The 24,205-nt window shown below is 38.9% G+C and overlaps 3 protein-coding genes across 4 annotated transcripts in view; 2 read left to right on the forward strand and 1 right to left on the reverse strand.

The window, feature by feature from the left end:
• Positions 1-1,239: 1,239 nt before the first annotated feature.
• Positions 1,240-11,503, reverse strand: qpct (glutaminyl-peptide cyclotransferase). Its single transcript, XM_042501073.2, has 7 exons — positions 11,312-11,503; positions 8,922-9,068; positions 7,299-7,580; positions 4,873-5,040; positions 4,148-4,247; positions 2,753-2,869; positions 1,240-2,660 (listed from the first exon to the last, which is right to left on the reverse strand). The coding sequence occupies exons 1-7, from the start codon at positions 11,441-11,443 to the stop codon at positions 2,470-2,472; spliced, it is 1,137 nt and encodes a 378-aa protein (XP_042357007.2). The 5' UTR covers positions 11,444-11,503; the 3' UTR covers positions 1,240-2,469.
• Positions 11,504-13,265: 1,762 nt separating this feature from the next.
• Positions 13,266-21,304, forward strand: mocs3 (molybdenum cofactor synthesis 3). The gene is made up of 13 exons (XM_088087717.1): positions 13,266-13,529; positions 14,845-14,977; positions 15,065-15,157; positions 15,772-15,892; positions 16,959-17,034; positions 17,238-17,354; positions 17,500-17,608; positions 17,710-17,772; positions 18,260-18,423; positions 19,322-19,369; positions 19,927-20,023; positions 20,104-20,211; positions 21,093-21,304. The coding sequence occupies exons 1-13, from the start codon at positions 13,437-13,439 to the stop codon at positions 21,248-21,250; spliced, it is 1,380 nt and encodes a 459-aa protein (XP_087943843.1). The 5' UTR covers positions 13,266-13,436; the 3' UTR covers positions 21,251-21,304.
• Positions 21,305-23,285: 1,981 nt separating this feature from the next.
• The window catches only part of prkd3 (protein kinase D3), a 51,929-nt gene continuing 51,009 nt past the window's right edge, over positions 23,286-24,205 (forward strand). The window contains exon 1 of one of the 2 annotated variants that reach the window (XM_042500652.2): positions 23,286-23,696. The gene's annotated coding sequence lies outside the window, so the exon portion shown is untranslated. The remainder of the gene's footprint in view (positions 23,697-24,205) is intronic. The other variant, XM_042500651.2, reaches the window with a different exon arrangement.

Consider the following 24,205-nt stretch of genomic DNA (forward strand, 5'->3'; position numbering starts at 1 on the left):
GCAACTGCACAGCAACAGCAAACTATTATACAAAAATTAGAAATCACATCAGGTAGGATAAGTATCAGGGTATATTAAAACTTAAATTCAGTTTGAAGAGTTAGGGCTGCTTTTAATGTATAGCTATTTTGCACATTGGAGGTGATGGCACTCAAGCATCATCATGGTTTGTGACATTAAGTAACCTTTCCTCGCTTATTGTTTTATAACAATCTTGAAACACACCTTGTGCGGGAGAGTCCCGGCTTTTCCCATCACTCCATTACTGTACAGCTAGAAGCTGCTGTATACTCTGCACTGTAATCAGCTGCAGATTAAAGCCCGGCTGTTATTAAACCTGGGCACGCATCAGTTTGCTGACAGGCAAAAAATTACTGGAAGTCTTGATACAGTGCTATACAACAATTTGTTGTGCTTCTTTTCTTTTCCCCTTGTTCAAACATGCTGGTTTCCTTGCTGGGTGGACTTAGCCAAGACATATCGAATAAGAATCTTTTCTTTACATTAAAGTTAATTAAAGATAATTTTTTTCACTGTGGCTAGACCAAATAATTATGTGATGACTAACAGGATGCCTAAGGTAAATGTTTTAAAGAAAACCTAACTGGAAATAAGTGAGGAAGATAAGCACAATAAAAGCCAAAAAAAGGAGCAAAGTTATATCTATAAAACACAGTGGGTCTCTTAGGTTTTACCATCAGAACATTAATTAAAACACACAGCTTTCTCAACTTTCTGGTGTGGAAAATATAACCGATAACAGTGTCTGATGATTAATGCCTTTTGAAGCACTTACTTTTAATCTCCTTCAAGACAAGATATGCAGTATGTTTGTGTACGTTGTTGCCAGGCATCACAAACATGTCTGACTTCAGCAAACGGGGGAGTCAGTTCTCATGGGAGTGGGCTGGATTGAAGGGGATCTGGGTAGTGTGGAATTAAGGGGAAGTCCTCCCTGATAGGATTAAGTGAATCAAGGGATTGTTGTGGAGATGAGGGAGGAGAGGATAGCGGTGGTGTTTGAGGGCCCAGGCTTTCAGGCCCGGAGAAAAACCTGAGCGCCAGATGCACATCTGTTAGAACAACATTCTCGTTGTTTTAGGTTCAAATTACAGAAAAAAGTTAACACTTCCTCAAATAAAAGGTCGCCTCAGATAATCACAATGGCCAAACAAAAGAGCAACTTCTTCATTCACAGATCCTAACAGTAAAACAAAACACTCACAAAGATAAGCAAACTCTGTATTCTGAATCAATGTTTATTTCAGCCTCAAAAGGATGTCCAGTTTTGGCTTTGTGTATTATTCTGGGATCTACATTGAGATTGGGCTAATAATGTCAAATAAACAAATGCAGGCACATGAAACATCAACACAGGAAGTTATCAACTTCACTATCTAAGATGAGGGGACATGAGAAGATTGTTGTTGTAATACAAATAAACCCACTTCCTGCCCCTGACAGGTTCGCTCTGAACAGATTTACTGTGCGAAAGGAAATGTCACATAAAGTATCTTGTCGCTAAAATACAAACTGTGTGTCTATTTCATGCACGTCGCCGTATATGTATTTTGGCAGCATCACGTGAGTGGCCATGTTGTATATATTTATCACACAACATCAAGGATCTGGATGTTATTTGTTATGACTATATGCATGGGTGTAGATTTCATTTCAGGAGTATGCTGGAGGACATTTTTGAACATCAAACACTGAATTTCTTGCATTTTATGCACCAATTTGTGCATTTTCTGCATCAACTTACGGTGCAAATATCTTTTTTGTACTCTGGTACTTTCATATTTTTTACTGGGGGAGACAAATGCACATGTTCTAAACATTAAAGAGGACATGTCCCCTGTGTTTCCCCCCGAAATTTACACCTATGATTATAACCAAGAGTTTTCAGGGCACAGCTGTCCTAAAAGCAATTCATAATGAAATTATCACCAATTTTGGACTTTTTTTGGGTCAAATTTGTCAAATAAATGGTGTCATAGCACTGCTGTGTCCCCTTTTCTTCGAGGCATCAGATCATAGACATTAGCACTGACACTAAGATGCCTCCTCACAGTGTAAAAGGGGGGTTAGGCTGGTATAAAGAGTGCAGTGTAGTAAGAAAACACACAGAAGATCCTGTGTACTGATCTTGTTGCTGGGGACTTGAAGGGAAGATGTAGCTTCCAAAAGCCAAGATATGTTCGAACATTAAAAAAAAAAAGTCCATGTGACCATATTGATGACATCAAGCTTCACTCAACAAATTCTATATGTAAAATGTTTTTTCTGCAGCTGGAGCCCATATGATGTGCAGGGTTGAGTCTCAACCTCACATCTCAGTTATAAGCTCAAGGAATGCATATTGTTGCATTAAATACAGTGTAAACTTTCAGTCCATAAATAAGCGGCTGAAGATCTTTACTACGATGAAACATCAAAAGAAAGAAACTTCTTTAGTTGTTGTTTTTTTTATGGGGCATTTTGTGGGTTTGAAGTGACAGCAGGGATGGCGGGTCTGGCATTGAGGTATTCCAGAACAAAAATCTGCAGGATCTTGTTGAGGTTCTGGATGGTGGAGCGATCCAAGTTCTGCTCGTTGTCGTCAAACGTGTGCCAAACGGACGGGAATGGGGAGGGGATAAGATGGAGCACGCGCACACCTGACACAGAGGGGCAGGATGAGGATCAACCAACAAAACTGCACAATATGTGTAATTGTATTTGCTGTAGTTGTGTTAGTTGATGTATTTACCTCTGTTCAGGAATGGTAAATGATCATCTTGTATGTGGCCAATAGGGATGTTGGGCCAGAAATACTGCACGCTGTTAGGATGATCCACCAGCTGATTCATAGAGTGTAAACGCTTTTCTGAGGATATAGGATTTAAGACAGAGTAAAAAGTGCAGCTGTTAGTTCAGTTTAAAGAAAAAAAAACATCCTTATGACTTATAAATAAATCAAGAATTCAATAATGAGCTGATTTGCTTCATCAGTTCAGACTGACAGTTCTGGAAACACAAGCAAACACACCCTACAAGCGTCATCATATTCAAAAGTTAGTAAATCCTGATTGGTGCAAAGAAGGATGTGACATTATTGTATTCATGTGTGAATCAGCGGATAGTTTTTTTTGAGCATCAGAACCCCCATAAAATGACTTATTTCACTGTCATGATTTGATCTATTCAGTCCGATAGTATTTCGAAAGGCTAAAATAGCAGCAGCCTGCTCTGCGTTTAATGCTGTGTCCAGTTCTCTTGATAATTACATGATATGTTCATGTTGCAGTTGTGTAAACTAAGAGTCGACAGATTATTGACCTAGTTGATTACCGGGCCAATATTTGGCATTTTGCCATTTATCTTTATTGGCATTTTATCGCAGATAAAATATAATTAATGAAAAAGTGTGTGTATTAATACATGTAAAGAATATGTCAGCATGAAGGAACTTTGACTTTTTTTTCTTTTTCTTTACCTCAGGGAGCTTTTTTTATTCATCCAGTTCTTTAAATTCAATTTTTATTGAACTTTATAAAAAAAAAGTTGCTGGAAACTTGCTGTATGTGACATTGAAAGGTTCCGTTTTTATTAAACATTTGCTAAAGGCATTTAAACAACAAGTTTTGCTTTGGAGTTTGTTATATTCCAAAGTCTAAATTTCAACAGAAATATTTTCATTATTGTAAATGCATATCGTTTCCAAATATTGGTTATCGGTTCCATTATTACTAATAATCGGTATCGGCCCTGAAAAAACAATATAGGTTGCCCCCTTGTGCGCATCCTCCACTGCTCCATCACCGCTAAGTCTTCACAAATTCATCGGCCTTTCATTCTCAGTAAAGTCATCAGCCACTGCCACCAGTGTCTGCACTCTATGCAGGGATTTATTTTGATGCTGCTCACAAGAAAAAAAATCTCCTTATAGAGTCTGAGCGTGTTTCTGCCGAATCTTAATCATCACGTATCATCCATTAATCTGTACATCTTTAATCTTTATGAAACAGTTATCTTCATTCACCTGTCTCTCCTGATTGAAACGACTCATAGTTTTAAGTGACAAAAGTTTGTGGCACACCTTCATTAAAGTAAACAGACCTACATGGTGTTTACCATCAGAGTAGTAAAACATTTACTTATTCACCAATGTTCTGCAGTCTGGACAGCCAGTGCATTGTGCTGGGGAACTGGTTGCCGAAGCGTGGACTGGGAGTCCCAATCAGGTCCAGCAACACAAACAGATCCTATTGGAGACGAAACAGACAGGGATGAGGGGGGAAAACGATGCTGGTGAGCTCTCATGAGAAACTCTCCACACATCCTGACGATAAGTTCCTGACAAGAAGCCAGTTCCCACAGTGATCACACCTCAGAGCTGCTGCAACACACTGACATCAATGCTACATGTGCACGCTATCTCAGCACCACACACAAATCACACCCATCTGTCTTTTCTTGAAAGATACTGTCTGCTTTATCTCGGTGCATCCACACAGGGATGTCTACATTTGTTGATAAACACTTTCACTATCTCTCCGCAGCTGCGATACAGAAACTATATACCAATTACCTTGACATTGTGTTATCAGAGACTGTATAATAAATGATATTTATATTGAGACACCAAAGCCTCCTTGATGATTAAATGTCTGGCTGTGTGATTTGAGATTTCTTCAAAAATATAAAACTATTTAAGAAATGCACCTCCCTTGTTGGGGTGTGTGTGGGTGTGTATGTCAGGGATCAGGACTCAGCAGATCATTCTGAAATTGATGAGGACTAACAAAGGGATGATTTTGAGTGTGATTAAGTGACTGATAATCTCGGATGATTTGGGCAGAAAAGATTGAGTAAAGAACTGTGGCGTACCATGCCGTGCAGCTGGTTGGTGTCCGTGGATCCAGCAGGGTGCGGGGTGGCCTCCATCTTCTGGGCGAGGTGGCGAGAGCCATAAAGGGAGTCTGTGGGGGTCCACTGGAAAAGGGCCTCCTCTCCATCAAAGAAAATCAACTGCAGAGTGAGATCAGGACTGGAGCTCTGCATGAGAGGTAAAAAGTTAAGGACATCATCAGAGCTCTGCTGCCCTCCAGTGGTTTTAAATTGCACTGACACAAAAACAAAAACAAGGTTTTCATAGGTATTTTTAAGTGAAAAATCCCTAATAATGTTGTAACAGCCCCCAAAATACACTTCTGTTTACAATTTCTTCTATGTTATTCATCAACTACGCTATTGATGATGTGTCCACCTCCTCGTTACTCGTATTTGTATTCAACGTGATTCCTATTCCTGCAGTGACCTTTGTGACAGACAGCTGAGTCTGATAAACACGTCCCTTGGCTGACCTCTCCCTGTCACCGGCCCTGTCACTGTCCGCCCAGTAGACAGGGGTCTGAGCTCAACTGTGAAACAGGGAAAGGGCAGAGGAGCAAGCTGCATGAATACTAAGTGTTGTCAGTATGAATCACTTGTTTGTGGAGCAATTAAGCATTGTTGGTGTCAAATTTGTATCAGTCCGCATAAAACGGAGACGGCAGTTGCAGCTTCTGAGCTTGAAATGTCATTGCTGCTGACGATGTTGTGTTTGAGCAGAGGTATGTTTACACACAAAGGTCTATAAATTAGACCTAAGACAAAAAGTCAATTTAGATGTAAAAATTTTAGTGACAGTCTCAATGAAAATGCATAATGGATAAGGCTGGCAAAATTTAACATCTTTCTTATTGTGAACAAATTACAGGAAAAGGCCAACAATAAACTGATCCTAGGTCTGTCACAATAATTACATTATCGATTTATCAAAGTCATGCATATATATTGTATGATATTGTTTGTTGTGTTTACATGGCTGATTTTTTTACCTAAGAATGTCAGCATGGAGGAACTTTTTTTTCTTTTACTTTACATCAGGGAGCTATTTTTATTCATTCAGTTTTTTTTAATTCAATTTTTATTGAACTTTATAAAAACGTTGCTGGGACCTTAGTGTATGTGAGATTGAAAAGTTCAGTTTTGATTAAACATTTTCTAAAGGCATTTAAATAAAGTTACAATAAATATAATATATAAAGTAATAAAGTACATAAGAATTTCACCAACATTTTAGCCAACATAGTGCCATAATGAACAGCAGGGCTTTCCGGAGAAAACAAGAAAAATAAGACTTGGACGCAGTGCCCAACTTTTCACAGTGCCTAAGCTTAATGACTAGAAAAAAACTATGCTGAGAGACATGGTGCTTCTGGCTGCGCTGTATATTTTAATATTTTGTTCGCATTTGAATTTCACATTCTGAAGAATCAAAAGTTCTTTGCTCTTTAAATGGGTGTACATGCCTTATTATGCTGATCAATATAATAGTGGCATTAAATGATCTTAAAATGACAATAATATCATTTATTTCAATTATTTTGGGGACAATATATTCTCCAACAAAAGCTGTTACTGTGGTAGCCCAAACTGATCCTACTAACAAGTGTTTTCCGTGGAGCTGAAGCCTGATTTGAAATATTTGTGTCACACTGAATTGAAGTTTTGTTTGTTGAGAACACATCAGGGAACCACCCATTAACTTGGGCACTTTAGTTCATGTTAAAGTAAACCGAGCAGGTATTAATCTGCTGCTGAAAATAGTCCCTAACAAAGTTCACTATTTTCCCCGGTTTTAGTTGCGTTTGCTTAAAACGACATTGCCCAGTTGTTAAAGGAAATTACACGTTTAAATAAAATGAAACTACAATATATTCATGAACAGTTTTTAAGGATTTACTCCTTCTCTGCGAGAGAAAGGTAGGAAAGCTGGAAAGTAGTGAAACTGACTAAAGCATGATTGTTTTCTGGTCTTTTCAACAACAGCCTTATCTTTAAAATAAGACTATTTTGCCTTGAAGCCTTTGAAATGTATTGTTAGTACCTATCTTTCCTTTTTCTCCACTCCAACATTAATTGTTTGTCATGTTTGACTGACATAATAGAAAAATATACAGTGATGTATATACCCAGTCAGGAAGTGTTATTTTTCCCTGCACTTACTGCAGTTGGTGTTGTTGTTGTTGTTGTTGTATGACTTGCCTGTGATTCACCACCACAACTCAAGTCAGGGCTGGCCACAACCACAAAACTAATACACACCCCCAAACAGCCCGAGTATCACTGAAAAGCCGATTTAACGCACACAGGAGGGATTTGTGGCGTCTACACAGACAGTCTCAAACAGACAGACAGACCAGTAATATATAGTATACCCTTTAACTTATTATATGTTGCAGCTTTAAGTCGCATGCTAGGACCACCACCTTTTGAGCTTTCAGATCCTCATCCAGGGCTCGTGCCAGCTCCAACATCATGGCGCAGGGAACGGCAGAATCAGTGGCGCCTTGGAACTCCCTCCCGTGCCATTGTGGTGGGTAGTACTTGGAGTCGTAATGACAGGCCAGGACCAGGCGGCGCTTAGCTGATGAGTTTAGGGTGGCAACAAGATTAGTGAAGGACAGGGGACCGTATGGGGTTTGTGACACAAACGTATCCTCCGTCACCTCCCAGCCTGCTCCGAGGGACGCGAGGGTTGTTTTGATATGCTGTGAACACACACAGAGGTTTCCTTTTTTAGTTATGAGTATTCAACCCGCACCTCAACTCATCAGCACCTTACTGATTAGCTGACCAAAGTCTGTGGCAAATAAACTTGTGAAAAACAAACATCTCTGATTAAGACCTGTTGGCTCTTATTTTTTCAGGAATAAAACATAATTACGATAACTTCCTGAACTGGTTGTACTGGTTGTATATTTATACATTTAGTCACCATGACGTTGCCAATAATATGATGTTCACCGACAACTATTGTAAAATGTGTGTATCATGAGGGGACTGCTAATTGTTTCAACTGCCCATTATTTTGAAACCCCAACAGCCAGAAAAATGTTCCATTGGATCAAAAGCCCATTTGTCCGACTGCCCTTTATCCATGGATGGACCATTGAGCGGGTCCGCTGGCACAGGCCCTGGGGCCAAAGTGTCAGGGGCCTCCTGGCCTTCACCTGCCAAATGTCGTCCAAAGAGCAGGGGTGGATAGTATCGTATTACAAGTAATGCACATGAGTAAAAAATGTGTTTATTCATTTTTTTAATGAAAGAGTACTTATAATGTTACTTTAAAAAAAAAAACTGAAATTCTACTCTTTGCACATTTTTGAGCCAGTAATCTGCTTTTTACGTCACTATGTTTGCCATTTATAGAGCGATGTATGCGAGATAATTTAGGCTGTCATTTCGAGTTGCACTGATTCATACATATGTCATACTTCATTCTCCATGAGCCATCGAAAAAACACACCCTCCCAATTTGGCAGCCTATTTAAGCAGTAAAAATTTCCCAGATATACCTCTGCCTTACCCGTATGCTTCTGCCCTACAGCCTGCTATTTCAGCGCTATTTCCACCACAAGGAGTAACTGTACTTTTACTTAAGTATAGATTTTCAGTTGTCTACCCACCACTGCAAAAGAGACAAGTACTGATCGGGAAAAGACTCAAAATTGTGGCAAAGACACATAAAACAACTATAGAAACAAAAAAACTGCAACAGGGGGCAAAGCAAGACAGAGACACAAAAAAAGTTGAGGGTATAGAAGCTTTGCCATCATGGTGAAAATAATAAATAAAAAAGCACCTGGATCTCTCTGGAGAGAGAGTGTATTTTTGGAGTATTGGGGATAATGTGCTGTTGGACAAGCAGGATTTCTGTCCAGTGGTGCATTTTGCATCTTACTAAGGCTTCAGAATAAGGGTCCCGTGACAATGACATGGCACAGTGCATGTTTCACAGTTTATAGTTGGAAATTACATGTTTTGTGTCCAAGCTTGTCTGTATCTGAAAGTGATCCAGCCATGATATGTTAGCCTGTAATTACACTCACCTCCTGCACAGCTTGGCTGCCTGCAGAGCCCGGATACCTGGTAACCAGCAGCGGCCTAAGGTCCCTCTGCCACATCTGCTCCAGATCAGTATGAGACAGGGCAGTACTGATCTCTTCTTGTGTTAGAGTGAGAGCTCTGTGATGGAGCTGAACAGAGGAAACAAACCAGATTAAAAAAAATGTGTAAAAAAAAGAGGTTCAACTGATATTTAGGATGCCGTTCCGTGTGATCAAAGAGATCAGATTGTTGTGACCTCTCTATTAATGCAGTTTTGCTTAAGGATCATAGAATATTTTTTTTAAAAAAGCAGTCTTTACTTTAGTCTCACATCAACTTTTTCGCATAAAAATAGGGAAGTCTTTTATGATGCATTTCAGTTGAGCAATAATGTGGATGACAGACGTAAAGAATCAGATTTCAGTGTTTCACAACACTAGCATTGATGGAAACCACTCCCAAAGTGTGCCAACAGTCAATTTTTTTAAATTCCCGCATTTACATTGCGAATCGAAAGACAATTTTTTCAATACATATAACCGACCTAACAATCGGCTCATTTATATGGACACGAATAACCCGTTAATGATCGTGTTTTTTGGAGTATCCTGTTTGTCTTTGAGCATGTAAACACCATATTCTATTTATGAGAAACCCAAATATGCAGACTGTGAATAACCTGATTTCTCTGTGCTCATGTAAACATCATAAACCGAATATGATCATAACCTGGATAAGCCTCATAAAAAGATCATTCATGTGCATGTTACCTCACTCAGTGTCTGAAAGAATCATACATGTTAACATAAAAAAAACATAAAGAAGAAACAATTTGATCTGGAGGTCAGGGTGATCTAACTATTGTGTTTTACATGAGCTGTGAAGTTAACACCTCCTCAGAGAGACACACGTGAATAGCTTTTGATTGATGGGCTTTGAAATACACTCGAGGGCTAATTTCGAAAAGCAGAAAAGTGGACCGTGCTTGTTAAGGAACGCACAACATGGATTTAGAATCAGGTTTTAAGTTCAATGCCTTTTCAGTTCAATGCCTGCTTGACTACAGCCATAGGTTAAAAAAACATATTGATTCTTCAATCCTGTAGATTCGGTTTCATTTGGTCTCAAAGTTCACCTGCCGAGCACCGTGGTTGTCCTGGTAACAAACTGAACGGGGAGAAAAGGACAGAGAGCGGGAGGGAAAGAGCTGATGGTGAATGCTGGCGCACAGTCAAAGCCTGCTTGTGTAATTTACACTACTACACACTTGTTTTAATGGTCAGTTATTTAGTTGATTATCTTTTTTTGATTAATGGTTTAATCTTTAAACTGTCTTAAAATAGTGAAAAAATGTGCATCACATCAGCGTGACTGTCTAACCAACACGCCTAAACTCAGACATTTTCAACTCACGTTGTCATAAATCAGCAAATCATCTCATCTGAGAAGCTGGAAGCAGCACATTTTTGTCATTTTTTGTGTGATATGTAATAAAAGTTTTCAGACTTGTCTGGGAAATTAGAGTGGACATTTGTTTTTCCTCCTAACTTTGTCATCACACACAAGTAACAGAAGGCACAACATGTCCATTACAATCACAGCATAAACATTCACACAACAAAACCTGTTCAGGGTACGAGTTGGGCCCAAACTGACTGACTCTAATTACAGAGTGGCACACGCTGCAAAATATGTAATTATGTGGTCACAGAGAGTGAACATAGTGATTCACAGTGCTAGGACTCACTGAGTTCAGAGAAGGGTTAAAAGGGGGTCCACTTAAGGTCTATAAATACCAAGACCTGCAATTGGAGGATCAATGACGATGACTGTGCTGCCATAGCAACTCGGCGAAGAGGAGAGGAGAAGAAGAGCATAAATGAGGGGACATGAATGGCCATGCATACCCAGGTGCATCTCAGGAGAATTACACAACAGTGCTGAGAAACACTGCAGAGGCTTGTTAGAATATCATGAATAAATACATACCTGTATTATGTGTATCAAATGTGAATATGGGATTTTTTTTTCTCTCCTTTCTCACATTACATAGTCTTGGAGATAACCACTTCAAAATGAAACATGCACACACACAAAGACAATATAAAAAAAAAGAGTGTTTTTTAAATTCATGTAATTCAGACAAAGCAATTCAAAATATTGGGGTGAGATTTTTCAAAAGTTACAAAAAAGTAAAGATCTGGAGTTGATCAGTAATTGCAAACATGCATTTGAACCTCATAAAAAGTGGGCTAGATAATAATAAAATTGTAAAAAATACATAATATGGCAAGTTTTTTAAAACTGTTTCACTTCTTTGACTTTCTACATATACAGTTATGAAAGCCTGTCAATGTGTTATGTTTCAAATATGTGAATAAATTACATTTACCTTTTCTTGTGTCCAAGGAATTCCATTGGTGCAGTGGATGAATGCCACCCAGATGACCACAGAGTGAAATAAACGCATTTTGGAGGCACTGTGCCTCTTCTCAGCCATCGTTGTTGTCGCTCCTCTCCACATTCCTGTCTCTCCTCTGTGAAAGCTTACAGATCATGTGAAAGGCAGGAGGGAGGACTCGAGGCTCCCTCAACCACAGCGCGTCACTGTACTGCTATGTGTGAATGTGTGCGCGCGCTTCATCCACGCCAGCAGCCGCACGGGTATGACACAGTGACCCCATATTTTCCTTTGATAGTTACTCATTTTGAACAACAGATCAACACTACGCAGGTCTCAAGACAGACCCAACTGGATCCTTTATGTCTTCTAATTAATGTTAAGCGTCTAAATATTTAGATTATAACAAATAAAACATATAGGAACTAGTACTTTACTCAGATGAATGTATATTAAAAATGATTTAAATTAGTACAAATTTTGTTATTTTTCTCCCCCCAAGAGTAAATCACAGCATTAAATATTTGCTTACTTGTTTAATTATTTCTGACAGACCCAAGCTCCCCACGTCACTTACCACATGGTTTTATGCTGCGTTCAATTGAAGTCAGAAGGTCGGATTTTCCGACTTCGTTGTGTTCAGATGCTTTGAGGTTGTAAAGTGGGAACATGGGAGCTACAAAGGAGCTACATGGATATTTTTTTTACATATTTTATTTTCTATATACACATTTATTTTATATATTTATTTTTAAATTTAATCTCGTCACTGTACATGGACAGCAGTTAACATTAATACCACATTTTACTTTACATGTGATTTAAAAAAGGTAGTATTTACTAGGCGTACTTGAATTAAATTTTAAAAAGTTTCAAACCCTGACCAAACACTGACTTTTGACCGCCATGTTTATGCATTTAAGACGTCAAGTTATAAAATAACGTTGTTATCAAGTATTTAAAAGGTTTAAAATTGATATGAACACTCCTGCGATTTCTGTAGACTTCAAGAAGAAACAATCCATCATGTATTTTATCAATGTACTTATAATAAAATATTTTTGGATTTATGTTGACCATTACATAAAGAGAACAGCGGGACAAAGTATTAATTTACCGGAAAAATACATTTTTATTTGTTTTGAGGGCAATGTGGAGGACCAGGACACTACTATCTTTGGCCCGCTGATTTTGATGATGGGAAAATTCCACATACATAAGAAAAAATAGACTCCGAATCGAATTTTAAACATTTCCTAAAATAAGTGTACCAATATGCTACAATAAAAAATAAAAAAAGCTGTTAAAACGAACCTCATTTTCAAAACGTTTCATATGAACTCAGATTAATGTGCTGTGTAATATTTGTTTTATATTTATACTGTGAACAATATATCCCTGGCATTAACATTTAGTATGTATTTTTCTGTTCTGTATAAAAAGTATTAGTACTATTAGTACGAGAACCACCTGGTTGGTCTTGATTTGTATTAGTACTACTCGCCTAACATGCTTTAGAGTTAAAAGTTTGCTTTGCTTGCTACAGCTAATAGAGGCATACTCTAAAACTTGCAACTACTAAAAGTAAATGATAGCTACTAGGAACAAAGCAATAAAATATATCTTTTTACCGTAAATTGTTAACACTGTTTTCATGCTTTCCGCCATTTCTGCTGCCCTGCAACGTCACGCAAACGCAACAACTTGTAAGTACGCTCGGGTATCATCGAAATTTCTCGATTTCTTCTTCTTTTATGATGGCGACTTTCAACCAGGTGGATCATTATCACCACCTACTGTTATGTGACGGTGTTCTTACGATTTGTCCAGTATGTTTTAGATAATTTCCCAATTCCCACTTATAGTTACGACTTTTGAGCGTCGTTGATGTGTTTGTAACTCGTAAATACACAGCTTCCGATGAGCACATGAAGGCAGCATTGCAGTCACGTGTTAAACCCGGAAACTTATGCACTATGTTTCATGCTTATACCGAATGTATTGCACTCACGGTTTGATTTCATGTTAACATGTCCCTGTCACACATTTAGCAAGCTAAACCAGAATAGTAGCGCTGATATTTGTAAGTGTACGTGTTGTGTTTGTGCCTGCAGCCATGGCCGCAGAGGTGCGCTGCCTGAAGGCGCAGCTGGAGGAGAAAGAGAAAGAGATCACTGCTCTGAAGAACAAGCTGGCACTACTGGAGAAGGTAGGAAAGTCTTACTGAAAGCTAAAGTTTGTTACAACAGGCAAACAATCTGTTGGTCTTATAGAAATGTGTTTTTATATTCTCCAGGCATCGTTTGTTATCGAGCAGCATTTATGCTATAAACTAGCTATAACCGTAGTATAGCCTGTATAATATAATATTAGCAAACACCGATAATAACCTTTCACGGGACAAAACAACACACTCGTATCTTAAAAATTCACCTGGGCACTTGTATAGCAAACTAGCTTTTAAAATAGCCAGTGACCGACCTAAATGTCCCAAAGATGATGTGTAGCTTCAGGATATGGAATATAAAACGAATCAGAGCTTCATGACAGGACACCAGAAAAACACAGAATATATAAAGTACAGTACGTTTACTCAAAATGTTTTTTTTTTTTAAATTCTCAAATAGAATTACTTCCTGAATTGTATCTTTTCTCCTAGAATTTCTTCTCAAATCACTCTGTTTAAAGAAACAAAATATGTCAACTTTTTGGAAAATTATGCACTTTCTTTCCTAAATTCCCCTTAGTTTCTTTTTCCCCCTTTGTATGCTTGTACCCCCATTTAGCCTTTTTTTGTCTATTATTCATTTTTATGTAATTGTCTTGAATTACTGTTATTTATACTCTTCACATATACTTATGTCATACCTATTTGATTTTATTTTTACGTTATGTTATAAATTGCCTGATGTTTTGTTTTGTCAGTAATACACACATAATAATGCACATTTACAGGTGCTGCAGGGTAAAAAATTATCAGTACCAAAAAAAGATCACTGGGTAATTGAATAATTGGGCATATTGTGCTCAGATGTATATAATCACTTACTGAGTGTGATCACAAAATACCCACATAATATCATGCGAACATTGCATTCAAAGTACAAGATTACAGCGTGTAGTAAATGTAATCCTAGATTGCAGTGCTACATATTCCTAAATTCAGATGCTTTTGATTGAACAAATAAGCAAATTCCAAATGTGCATAAATGCATAAAGGCCTCCTAATCACAAAAAAATGTAAAGTTTTTAAAAAGTCCCAAAAATTTCAAGAGACTGAGCACACTTACCTCATTTAATCTCCAATGCCAAATAGAATATAAATAAGCACACTATAAACCGTATAAATCCCTCCCGATGAAGAGCTTTTCCCAAATAGCTCCTTATGTCAGACATATGGGCTGTAAAGAGAGACATAAATGTAGCTCATTATATTGTAGAGACAGGCTGTTGAGGACTGTGATGCCACATGGCTTAAAGCTCCTGTTTAAACTTGTTATAATTCCTCCCTGGTGTGATTCCAGAGCCATACGTCAGCACTGGAGCTGTATGAAAAAGTGACACCCCTAACCCCCCTGACAGCCAAACCAGCGCTCAGCAACGAGGACATCATGCGGTACAGCCGACAGCTCCTTCTGCCTGAGCTGGGCGTACAAGGTATGGCCGGCTACAGACAGCGTTGTTGTGATTTACAGTACAGTAAGCATGAGTGAACACAGCAGAGTAAATCTTGATTGTCCGCAGGTCAGCTAAACTTAGCCAAGACCTCAGTGCTGATTGTGGGCTGTGGAGGACTGGGCTGCCCTGTGGCACAGTATCTTGCGGCTGCAGGCGTCGGTAGGTAATCTAGTCGACTGATGATCAGCATGACCTTGTGCCAAATAAATTAACCTTGAAATAAATGTGCTATATAGGTGTGAGTGATTGTGGAGCTATCAGTGGTTTGACTTTTCTTTTAGGCAACGTTTCAAATTAGCAACCTGGCTCACCTTCCAGTGGTGGTACACTAAATAAATGTACCTGCGGAGCCGTAATTATTCATTTCCAAAAGGAAAAATATAATGAAAGCGCTGTTTCATGATTAAAATCAGGAGCACTGGGAACATTTAGGTAAAGAGACAAGACTATATTCACAGCTTATAATTTAAGACTTACTATTAATATGATTATGCTTGTCTTTTGGGGTCAAAATTATACTACCTGTTGCCTCAGGTGAAGTTTCAACCACACTTTGGCTGTATCTAACTTGGGAAAACCAGAAAAAATGAAGGAAAGCAGATGCAGAATTTGAGAAAAGGCAACAAACACTAACGAAAGTTAAATAAGGCACACTTTGTTCAATTCTTACTTTAGTTATCGAGTTTAATCTTCATGATTTGCCACTGTCATCCAAGTTTGACGTTATTCCTCACGCCTTTCTCACTGCCTTGTTGGTCTTTGTGTCTCTGCAGGACGCCTGGGCCTGCTGGACTACGACACGGTGGAGCTCAGTAACCTGCACAGGCAGGTGCTCCATGGAGAGGAGAACCAGGACCGAGCCAAGGCTCTATCGGCTGCCAGCGCAGTTAAAAGGTATCCATTCAGAGATCTATTCCTGCAAACTTGTGCCAAAACTGCGCAAACAGAACTGCAACAGACAAATTAGTATGTTCTGATTTTATTAGTAAATGTTCTCTTACCATGATCGTTGGTGTGTTTCTATGTGTTTTGTGACCGTTTGGTTGCAGCGTAAGGCGTGCTGGCGCTCTCCAGTCTCGCCACAGGTTATATTTGGTTGTGTATTTCTCCCCAGTCTGCAAATATTGTGTAAACATGTTATTTTAGAGACAGCTGTTTTTGGTGCCCTTCTCCCTCACAGTGGGCCTGCTGTGGTTAGCGCACACACTTTACAGCAACGACCACATGAGGGCGCCATTTCTTTGACTAGCAGATGTTGTGGATAGTGTTCTTGGTGCTGTGGTATACATAGACCCTCTTAATTTGATTGTATATTATTAATAACTTACTGTTTGCATCTTATAATACAAAAGTCTTGAGTGTTAATGTGTGTCTTTAAGATAACGTGTTTGTTTTTGCACCCTTTTTTGAGAGCTGAGACAGAGATTATCAGGGAGAAAGAAGAACGGGGGCGGACATGTGACCAAGGTCCCATGTCAGATTTAAAACTCACATGTTGCTGTTAGTTGTTTCTTTCTTGGTTTAATTGAATCACCATTGTGGTTCTTATATGATTGATTGAATATATGGTTGATTGAAATACTGATCTGTTTGAATTAAAGCTGCTAATTATGGAGAACCCAATCTGAACTCTTAGATAGATAGATAGTTAGTTAGTAGTGTGTATATTCTGTTTATACACATAATACAATAATTAAAAACAAAACAAACAGTATGAACAAAATCAACACAAAAACCATTCTTTTGAAAATCAAAATTGAAATACATGTTTTTTTTTTTCATTTAGATTAGCACTGTTCTAAAATGTAACACCAGCAATAGAAATACATTTATTTTCTTCTCTATTTTTTCGAGTAAACTTACAATTATCTCTCAAATTGTATTTGCTCTCCGGTACACATTCTGGGAGTGACTTTTAGAAAATGAATTAATTTTTTAAAATATGACTTTCTGTCTTCAGGTTGAACTCAACAGTTGAGTGTGTTCCCTACCACCTGCAACTCACATCGGAGAACGCCTTGCAACTCATTCAGCAGTATCCTGCAGCAAAAACCTTCCACCTACATCTGCTACACAGACCTGCTGATTCTTTGTCATGAAACTATCCTGCAGCTGCCATGCACTCATTCAGGCTTATGATTGCTTGAACAGTATTTTAGATAATCTTTTGGGAAATGTGTACATGTGACTAACCAGTAATATGAACTCTGGATAACACCTTGACTTCACTGATCTCATATATGACATTGTGGCTGATTGTTCAGACAACGTCCCCACTCGTTATCTGGTGAACGACGCCTGCGTGCTCAGTGGCAAGCCTCTGGTGTCAGCAAGTGCTCTGAGAATGGAGGGACAGGTAAAGTAGAGTCCATCAGCCCCAGTACATTTGTTATGTCACTTCACCAGCAAAAAATGTCACTTCACCAGCAAAATGTGTGTGTGTGTGTGTGTGTGTGTGTGTGTGTGTGTGTGTGTGTGTGTGTGTGTGTGTGTGTGTGTAGCTGACAGTATATAATTACTGTGGAGGCCCCTGCTACAGATGTCTGTACCCAGTACCCCCACCCCCAGAGACAGTGACCAATTGTTCTGATGGAGGGGTGTTAGGAGTGGGTAAGTCTTGTCCACTTACTTGCCCAGGAGCCATTAACTTCATACAGAGTGCAGTCTGTGTAAATGATAGCTGTTAGTAAAACTTTCCACTTTTCTTTAAGTTCCAGGGATAATGGGCTGCTTCCAAGCTTTGGAAGTCCTTAAGATTGCCTCTGGACAAGGCTGTATCCTTTGATTTTCCAGTCTGAACTCCCACATTACATACAGTACCTTCCTTGGGCAGTTTGTTGCTTTATATCACAGTTCTGGATAGTCATCTGCATAAATCAGCTGCTGAAAGGGCTTTTATTGTAGCAAAGTAAGGGGTAGGAAGGGTGTTTTTGTGCCTGTCTGATAAAATATAGCAAAAACAGGCTGCTGACTTTGCATTTGCCATTCCTATGAGAAATCTCTGTGGTTAAAGTGCTAATATTTGAGAGTCACATCAGAGAATGCCCTGTTGTGCCCTCTGTCTTGCATTGTGATGCTCATGCTAACACCTGGCCCTTATGCGTCAGCCAGGGAAGTACTGCACTGTTTTCCTACTCGGAACGGCTGAATGTTGTTATGATTCTCATACACAAAAGCGGAGATGTGCCAGCTGATTTTCTGAATCAAGCAGCGCGCTGATATTTTTCACAAAGTAGCTTTTTCCTTCACCTGGCATGCCAGCTTCCTGTGGACAGCAGCTGGTGATGTTTGACGCTCAAGACGCCAGATTCAGGTCCATCAAGTTACGGCCCAAACAGGCCGGCTGTGCAGTGTGCGGGGAGAACCCCAGTGTTACCCAACTGGTGGACTATGAGGCTTTCTGTGGGTCTGCTGCCACTGATAAGGTTGGTCATAAGTGGCACATTGTAAGAGGAATGTTTGTTTTTGAAGTTATATGAAACAGTGTTTCTTACATCAACTGCATGTTGCCGTGTGTATTACATACAGTAGATGTCAGATGGCACGCCCTCAGTTTGGAGAAGCAGGCTGGAGTTCGACACAGAAGTTAAACAATGCACTTTTAGTCATTGGGGCCAGCAACAAAATATATTTACGCAACCTTAAAAAAAAAGTCCCACCTAAAAAAAAGTTAACCACTTCAGTTCCCCATCTATGCTCTCTTCAAAGCCACCAGACTACATTCAGAAAAACTGTTATTTTAGCTTGCTGAACAGGGGAGCTGCTGGTCTGCTGTTGCCTCAATAAGATGGTTAGTTTGTGTTATTGTTTGACTTTGATTAATCTGAACTAACTATTTTAAACACCAAAATCAGACAACAACACACACTAAAAAACTGTTAGAGAAAGTGGTGAACTATCAGCTCTTGTGCTCAGCCATGTTAAGTTACTGTTTTTCATAATAGAGTGTGGCTCTGAAGAAAGCGATACTATGGCTTAATCTTCTGATTGAAAATCACTCTCTGACATTAAGGTGAAGCAGTGAAAATACTCTCAGAATAGCATACACTAGATTTTTAAAAAAAACTTTTTTTAGATGGCTAAAAAACATTTGTTGCTGGCCCCCATCTACAGCAGTACATTGCTTAGCTTCCGTGTCAGACTACAGCCTGCTTCTCCAAAATTGGAGTGTGCTGACTGACCTCTAATGTTTTTAATATACTATCTATGGGTACGACCCCACTTAAAAAAATCTGAACTGTCTCTTTAATAAGACACAGTACAAGTCATTATTCTTGAGTCACTGGAAAAATCTTTCATTGCCCGATTTTCCATGTGTTTCAGTGCCGCAGACTCAACCTCCTTTCCAGAGATCAGCGGATCACAGTACAGGTAGTGAATATATAGTCCAGAACAGTTGGCCGTTGCGTGACTCCCTGTATTTAGTGCTGTTTATTGTATGATTACTCACAATTTTCTCAGTTTTCATGCACATTCATAAACTGATTACATCTCAGCGCTGACCCAGCCCCAAATGGGAAATGACTTAAAATGTGCCAGTAGATTTTCTATGGGAAAGAATAACATGTTCTATTTGGCAGCGAGAGCAGTGGTGGCGGATTGCATCTGTTTCTGGAGAGCTGGTGCTTTCAAAACCCGCTGAGTCATTAGGCGCAGAGATTGGGATCATGATTGATTGGGCTGTAATCCAGATTGTGCAGGGGGGCTCCAGTTATAAAGCAGTTTTGTTTCCTGTGATTTAAGGAAAAGCAGTTAAAATGTTCACGTTACTCCACAAATACAAATCCAAGAAACATTTGCTGTGAATAATATTGTTTTCCCTGTTTAGCTTTTGATGTAAATCAATGTTTTTCCCCAACAGATACAGCCACACCTCTCCTTAATTATAAAGTTTTTGTGCATTAATGACTGTTTTAATGTCATTCTAGGATTATAAATCAATAATAGACAAGGCAGAGCCCCATCTCTTGCTGGATGTGCGCCCTCTTGTGGAGGTCGATATATGCCACCTACCTTTCTCTCTCAGTATCCTTTTCGAGATGGAGACACAAAATCAATCTCCTATTCCCACTGCTGTGTGATTATTGACCTTATATTGGTACCAGACATTCCCCTCTCAAGTTTAGAGGAGAGGAAGAGTGAACATATCCAATTACTTCAGGAGAGAATCAGCCAATTGAAGCAGCAGATGGAGGGCGATCGCCAGCCTCCAGGTAACGTGTCAAAACACCGTTCAGGGTCCGTATGTGTTGTTTGAAATGAACAGGCACGTAGAGCCACTTGTGCATATTCACCCTCACTGTGTGGTCTCGTACTGCAGGGCCGCAGGCTTATTTTGGACGGCTAGTAACAGGTTGTAATGGGGTTGCTAGGTGACCCCTTTTCCAAAACATGTACAGTCAGCCTGAGCAGCTGGCCTGCTTTAGAGAAATTAATATTCAGAATGTTATTTTGGTGACGTTCTGGATATTCACTGTTGTGGAGCTCTCTTATCAATGAACTAAATTTAGCCTTTATACAGTCTTGGTTTTTTATGATTTGCACACCTCTGTTCATTTAATGTTATATTTGTAATATGTGTGCAGCCTTTTGTCCCTTGCAGTGTTTCTCTTTTTTTATCATACAGAGAAGTAAAGGTTGATTGTACTGAAGATAATCAATACTGTGAATCTGATGCATATTAAGTCTTTAAAGGTATACTGTGCAGAATTATCGGTTTCTGTTTGTCAACATGCTTGCAAGCAAAACTGAAAGATGAAGCCAACCCTAGATTCACTCTGGTTCAGCGTTTCACCTCGATGATATTGTGTTATTTCGTCACTTGGTCACTACCTTTTTGTAAAGCTCTGACCTCACTTGAGCACTGCGGGGGTACATGCCCATAAGCACAAAAAAACAACTAAATACAGGCAGAGGGCAGAGTCTCTGCAGAAAAATACACTGCCACACACTTCTGATGGCTCATAAGTGATGATTGACATGAATAACTTCTATATGAGTTTTTCTTTTTTTTAAAGAAAAATCCTGCATAGTATTCTTTTACAATCCAGTCACCAAACTAACCGCAGTGTTTTCTCTCCGCTCTTTCCTCCAGTGTTTGTGATCTGTAAGCTGGGTAACGACTCTCAGAAGGCGGTGCAGGTTATTGAGAAGATGAGCGGATCAGAACTGGACAGTATCACAGTGAAAGACATCAGCGGAGGCCTCATGGCTTGGGCAAAGAGAATAGACCCATCATTTCCACAGTATTGATTTGTTTTTGAATGATTTTTTTGTTGTCAATAAACTGCATTATGTTTGCTATCATTGCTGATTTTTTTATGTTTAGATTAGTTTATTCTGGTCATTGTCTTACTTACACAATTCAAATACAAGAAAAAAAAAATATAATAAGAATAACATGTCTTTTGAAACAGAGACAAACTAAAGCATGTTAATGTTGACAGAGAAGGCTGAATTAGGGACTGTACTCAGACCGTATCAGAGTAGGGAGGTGGCAGGTGTGTGACTTTATTTGTTTATTTATTTTTATATCATCACTCTCTCTGGAGATACATTTTCCCTTGAGGCTCCCTGTGTGACTGGGGGAAAATGCATGGCCCTCCATCCACCATAAATAATATATTTTACAGTTTCCGGCTGTGATTAATGATACGATTTGGTGATTTTTAAAGAAAAAATGCCTGTAAAACTTACTTGCAGGTTTTGGGGTTCAGATGATATTCCAAATAAATACAAAAAAAGAAATTAACCATTTAAAGTTGTATCACCCTCTGCTAAATCATGAAACATAACTCCCTCCCCAGTGCTAACAAAAATTATTTGAAGTGCCTACCTTGTTTTGCAACCCCCCAGAACAGTCACCTGACCTTTTTACATTAACTTTTTTTTTACTGTTCTCCTCATATATTATGAAAATTAAAGAAACAAGAAAAACACAGTGTATGTATATTCTATATATCCCAAAGTCTCAGACAAGTATTCATATGCGCACTCTGGCATTCATAGCTCTGTTTTATATTTGTCAGTTTCATTATTAATTTCCATAAATTAACTCCCTTGACTGTTACACATCTTTATTTTTTGTAAACATACAAGTTTCTCTGAGTTCACACTGACTCTGAATTAAACAATGTTTGGATACAGTCTGAAAGCATCATATATTTTTACTTTATAGATTAATTGTGCAAGTCCATCAAATCTAAATTTGAGAGCATGTAAGCAGTGGCATTGTTAGGCTTTGACATTTTTTTTTTTTAGGTTTCAGCCCCAAACGTTTCTTAAAAAGCCCTGAATCAAAATATGTTGACAGAAATAAGAATAGGCCTAATAATAATAAAACACCCCGGGTTTAATAATCTATCATTCCATTCATACTTTCTTAGTTTCATTCCACCACTGTTAACATAAATTGATAGATTTAACGATTTTTCCAACTCTAGTTAAAACATTTTAATTAGAGCAATCATAAAGTATACTGTTTTTACTCAATGCTAATATATACTGAGATTTTTAACAGCAAAATTTGTAACTATTTTGGAAATAAAGGGGAGTATTAGGTGTAAAAAAGGGGCCAGAGTGCATTAAAAAAATCATGTTAAAAGAAAAACTTGTTCAACAGAATTTCTTGTGGGATCCCTCTGGACCCCCCTACTGAGGTCCTGGCTATGCCCCTAATGTCCTCCACTCCTAGAAATGCTCCTGCGTGTGAGTTCATAAATACTCATAATACATATTTCACTGAGTTTCAGGTAGCATGTCTTTACTGAATAGCAGAATCTCACATATCAAGTGTAACAATGGACCAGTTCCTAAAATGTGTTGTGTAACCTACTGTGTTGATCAGTTCATCAACATGAGCTGGCAGTTAGATAACACGTAAGCATCCTTGCAAAATCCAAGTCTCCCTTCCTGTTTTTTCTTTCAATTTCAAACAGATAGCTTCCTCATAAGTATGAAATCAAACCTACACTTTCCATTTCAGGGTCTTTCAACATACAAAATGGGCCACAACATACAATATTTCCATTTAAACTTCTTAAGAGTTTTGAGACAGCACACAAATTCTATTTTTTTTTGTGTTTATTAAGGTTAAGTGAGATCAATCCACTCCTCATCTTGCTGGGGGCATAGGGGCACCCCTTTATGGGCCCCTGAGGACCCCACTTTGGAAACCAGTGTATTTCAAACCGATCCGGGTCGTGTAGAACAGAGTTTTTTTTCTCTTGGCATGGCCAAGTTGAAATAACGGAAAAGAAAAGCACATGCGCATTGACTCGGGCTCCATCGGAGGCGCCATTGCTTCACTGGGACTGTAGTTCAACTTTTCCTTCCCACACATGGAAAGTCAGTTATGCGGAGATGATAAAAAGACTCCAAGCCCCAACGGCGGTCGCTGCTCTTTTTCCTCGTCAAGCAGGGGGAGTAGACACACAGCTGGAAGGATAATAAGATACGCATGAATTTACAATCTGGAATAAAAGATAAGAGAAAATAAATGGACGGCTCGGTCAGTCTCAGCGCGCCTGTATGTGAAACTTATGTAGGTATTATTTACGCGTAAGTTGCGACGCTGCGCTTTTGTGTGTGAAGTGCAGACTTTGAAACTTCAGGCTCCGCTTTCCTCAGTTGATGGAGTTACAAAGTTTCTTCAGCAAACTCACAATGGAAAGAAAAGCGCCCTTCGCTGACTGTGAAGGTAAAGTATCATTTCGGAACTATTCGAGGCGACGTTTGGCCTTAAACTGGGCTTTATGTGAAGAGATCAGTTTCCACAAAGTCCCGTGAATGTGTAAATTCAAGTCTTGTATAACTTGTTTTGCTGGCATTCTCCACTCGGGTTTAGTTCTGCCAGCAAGCCAATCGAAAGTGGGAGGGGTGCAGATGTTAAGAAGCCTTGGCTCCAGATGTTTGTAGAGTTTGAATTCTTGTAAACACAGAAATGATACGCTTTATCAACTTTTACACGTCTCCAGGGCTATTATTTAATTGTTTTGCGCACGGGCATAAAGGCGTGTTGTTGTAATAGTTTTGTTGAGTTTACCAAAGTCAACAAAGGTCGACAGTAGCTCAGAGTTAAAACAAATGAAATGCAACATGAACAAATTAAACGCAATAGCCTGTACAGTATGTTATCTTAAAGCAAACCCTGGTAAGCATCATTTGGGAGATAATCTAGGAGAAAAAACTTTTAATGAAACAATTCTA

This window comes from Plectropomus leopardus, chromosome 14 (assembly GCF_026936395.1).
Source record: "Plectropomus leopardus strain MGB_pleo_1.0 chromosome 14, ASM2693639v1, whole genome shotgun sequence".
Taxonomy (NCBI): Eukaryota; Metazoa; Chordata; class Actinopteri; order Perciformes; family Serranidae; genus Plectropomus; species Plectropomus leopardus.

Coding starts and splice junctions, on each gene's coding strand:
- qpct (XM_042501073.2), bottom strand. CDS start 11,443: ATGTGGAGAGGAGCGACAACAACGATGGCTGAGAAGAGGCACAGTGCC. Junction 4,248..4,872: donor CCAACCAGCTGCACGGCATG/GTACGCCACAGT, acceptor CGTCTCCAATAG/GATCTGTTTGTGTTGCTGGA. Junction 2,870..4,147: donor GTCCAGACTGCAGAACATTG/GTGAATAAGTAA, acceptor CTATATCCTCAG/AAAAGCGTTTACACTCTATG.
- mocs3 (XM_088087717.1), top strand. CDS start 13,437: ATGGCCGCAGAGGTGCGCTGCCTGAAGGCGCAGCTGGAGGAGAAAGAG. Junction 15,893..16,958: donor GCTGCCAGCGCAGTTAAAAG/GTATCCATTCAG, acceptor TTCTGTCTTCAG/GTTGAACTCAACAGTTGAGT. Junction 20,024..20,103: donor CCACCTACCTTTCTCTCTCA/GTATCCTTTTCG, acceptor TATTGGTACCAG/ACATTCCCCTCTCAAGTTTA.